General features: G+C 35.4%; 1 protein-coding gene across 1 annotated transcript; it reads left to right on the top strand.

Annotated features, from left to right (window-relative positions):
• The first annotated feature begins 2,088 nt into the window (after positions 1 to 2,088).
• On the top strand, positions 2,089 to 2,913 carry LOC133815530 (adenosine kinase 2-like). The gene is made up of 2 exons (XM_062248361.1): positions 2,089 to 2,478; positions 2,851 to 2,913. Exons 1-2 carry the CDS (start codon positions 2,089 to 2,091, stop codon positions 2,911 to 2,913), a joined length of 453 nt encoding a protein of 150 aa, XP_062104345.1.
• The last annotated feature ends 636 nt before the right edge of the window (positions 2,914 to 3,549 follow it).

Here is a 3,549-nt window from a genome sequence, read left to right as displayed (position 1 = left end):
ACCCACGTTTTTTTCTTTTCCCCTAAACCCTGTCTCTCTATCTTTCTCACTTCTCAGCCGCAACACTCACTCTCTCAACTCCCTCTCCCTCATGCTCGGCGAACAACAAGAACGGCTTCAGAGTTTCTTGAAACCTCTCTCCCTGTGACCCCGCCACCTGACGCGCCGGAGATCGCCGCAGGAGGAGCTCGGAAGTCGCCTCTCCTCTCCTTTGCAATCTAACTGAAACCAGGCGAGCCTCCTCTGCAATCTCTCTCCATACGCCTCTCCTCTCCTCTACAATCCAACTGAAACCAGGCGAACCAGATGCAAACCACGAGCTGATCTCCTAAAGCGGAGCCAAGCCCAGATGCCTCTTCCCTCCCTAAAGTCGTGCCCAGATGCCTCTTCTTCCCTAAAGCCGAGCCGAGATGATCTCCTAGCTTGAACCCAAACCGACGTTCAACTCAACTCCATTCTTGAACCCAAACCCAACGCCGAGGTCATTCACATCTGGTTCGTATATATATTGTTTATATATATATTATGAGTCTCTGTATTTTATGAGCCTGTTCAATCTGCATTTTATGCTTGATCTTCTTCGATTTTTCCGATCCACTGAATCCAACATTGAAAGGGTTAGCTAGCTCAAAACTTTAATCACTTTATAAAGTTAAGTTCTTTTGGGGGTTTTGTAGTGAAGGGTCACTACTACATGTGGAAGAAACTAAATGAAATTCTGAGATTTGGGTTTGGAAATTATGAAATTGTTTAAATTTTAGTTCCAGTCTCTAGTAGCACTCAGCTATTATGTGGTCTTGGTTCAGGTTACTTTTATGGGCTCTGGAAGTTCCTTGTGATTGTTTAGCATACTTCATTTTTTAACAACTGGAAATTTGGTTGACAAAAAAGGACCTTATTCTAACCTCTTTACCTGGGCACTGGTTTGAAACTAGTTTCATCGAGCAATGAAAAAATGTATGAAATTGTCTCTGAAACATTGTTCATTTCTTGTTCATATTTAGGTGGTTAGATACACAATGGTGGCATATGTAATTGTATATGAAATTATGAAATTGAATATGCTTTTGATGTTTCTTTGGAAATCATGTTTAGGGTTCAATCTGTGGTAATATGATATTATTGTTGTAGTTGGCATATGTAATGTTTGATAAAATTACTATGTGAATAAATGGTATGTAATTTGAATAATTGCTTGATAGTTTGGTTGTGATACATGGACGAAGACACTACTGGAAGCATGTTCTATTTTGGATATACAATGTCTTTTCTATAATTGTTATTGCAATATCATTTTTTCTTTCAATAATTCGTTTTGGTTGATTTTAGATGCTTAAGTTTTCTGATGGATTTTTTTAGAATTGCTTAAACTCAATTATATTTAGCAATGCAACTTTTCTCTAAGTTTACTACCATCTTGAAGGATATCAGTTGTTTTGCAACATTGCTTTTGGCTTCATGTTTAGAATTGCTTAGACTCAATTGCTGAATATTTCTATTTTCTTTGTAAAATCAATCAAGCTTTGTAAATTTCCATCTTTTTGCTCCACTGGGTTGGATTCCTGAATATTTTGCAAGTGAGATATTCTATGATCAGAAAAGTTGTAAAAGTGCATATATGCATATGTGGAAGAGATTGCTTACTTGAATTTTAGCAGAACCATCATCATCAGCATAATTCCCATTACTTTCTTTCATTTTCTCACCAACCTGTAGAGTAGGAACATTCTACATTGATGAAAATGCATCTCAATCAATGCTGATTAATCTTCCTGAGTAATAATTTCTGTGCTTGCAATATTTGACTGAGAGAGTTGGTCTCTTTGGCTACTTCATGTAAACTATACACCTATTGCTTTAGAACAATTACAAGGAGCATTACATTGGCTCTTAAATTTCAATATGTCAAATTATATATACATACACACATACATATATATTTATATAAGATAAGTTTATGCACTTTTACTATTTGTCCTTTTATTAGTCATAGAATTTGAACAACATGCATGAATGGTGCAATTATTTGGCATTCCAAATAAAAAAAGACCAGTAAATCAATATATGTCATAGAATTATTTGCCATACATGGATTACGTTTTTGGAAATGAGACTGAAGCAAGAACCTTTGCAAGGGTTCGTGGCTGGGAGACTGAAAATGTTGAAGAGATTGTTGTCAAGATTTCCCAATTGCCCAAGGAATCAGGTACACACAAGAGGATTACTGTTATCACTCAAGGTGCAGATCCTGTTGTAGTTGCTGAGGATGGGAAGGTCAAATTGTTCCCTGTTATTTTGTTACCCAAGGAGAAGCTTGTTGACACCAATGGAGCAGGGGATGCGTTTGTTGGGGGATTTTTGTCACATCTGGTGAAGAAGAAGCCAATTGAAGATTGTGTGAAAGATGGCTGTTATGCAGCAAATGTTATCATTCAGAGGTCAGGATGCACATACCCCGAAAAGCCAAATTTCAATCAGGTCCATTTTTTGGACCGGAAGAGTTCTCTTTCCTCTTGTACTTAACAGAGGATCGCACTATTATGCTATATTGCCTCCTGATTATAATTGTGGTAGCCTGCTTTATGTTTCTCCAAAACCCAATTATATGGTAGAGGGGTTTATTTGTTTTGGATGTTATTATTGTTTGTGATGATACGTTATTCGAAATGGATGAGAAGAATATCCAGTCTAATTTTTCCAAGGAATGGTTGTAACAGATTATTTTTTGAAAATAAATTAAATGTTTATTTGTTGATTTCTTTCATAAGTCTTGGAGTAGTGTATATTTTTCTTTTAAATGTTTGCTTTTTAGTTTTACTGAGTTTTGCTTGGTTTTTCCTCTCTTTTCAGGTTACCTCTTGTGAACATGCTTTTTGCAAAGCTTGTTTGATTGATTATGCTGCTTCCTTGTGACAAGTTTCATGCCCTTCTTGCTTGACACTGCTTACTGTTGATTTGACAGCAATTGCAGATAATTGGAATCAGACCAGTAAAACTACAATAAAGGGCTTCAAGGCATCAAGTATTCTAAACAGAGTTCAACTTGACAATTTTCAAACAAGCACAAAAATTGAGGCTTTGGTATGTATAATTTTAATAAATCATGTATTGTATTTGAATTCTTTAGTTCATGTGACCATGTTCTATGTATACCTAATAGGCATGGTGCTACGTGATTTGACAAGTATTCATGTATATAGTCTCTTTTAAAAATACTTGCCATAGTTTTTTTCATCCTGTTAATTTAGTTATGATGCTGCCCAGAATATTTGTATGGGAAGGGGAGGGGATCAAATTCCCATTGTATAAAAAAGAAGAAAAAGAAAAAAAAAAGTAAAAGATTAAAATATTTCGTTTCTTTTTTTAAAAAAAAACTTGTCATATTTGATACTGACAATGAAATTAGATGTATATATTTATTTAAATGAATATAGAGAGGAACACAGATAGTTTCCAATTATCGACTTTAGCCGTTTGGCTGGTGTTAATTGCATTTCATTACTTGTAATCGCTTTAGGATTTGAATTGTTTTCAGATAACGTGGTTTTA

The sequence above is a fragment of the Humulus lupulus genome, chromosome 2 (assembly GCF_963169125.1).
Source record: "Humulus lupulus chromosome 2, drHumLupu1.1, whole genome shotgun sequence".
NCBI lineage: Eukaryota > Viridiplantae > Streptophyta > Magnoliopsida > Rosales > Cannabaceae > Humulus > Humulus lupulus.
Note: the sequence above shows the minus strand (reverse complement) of the source record. Positions and strands in the feature narration are given on the sequence as shown.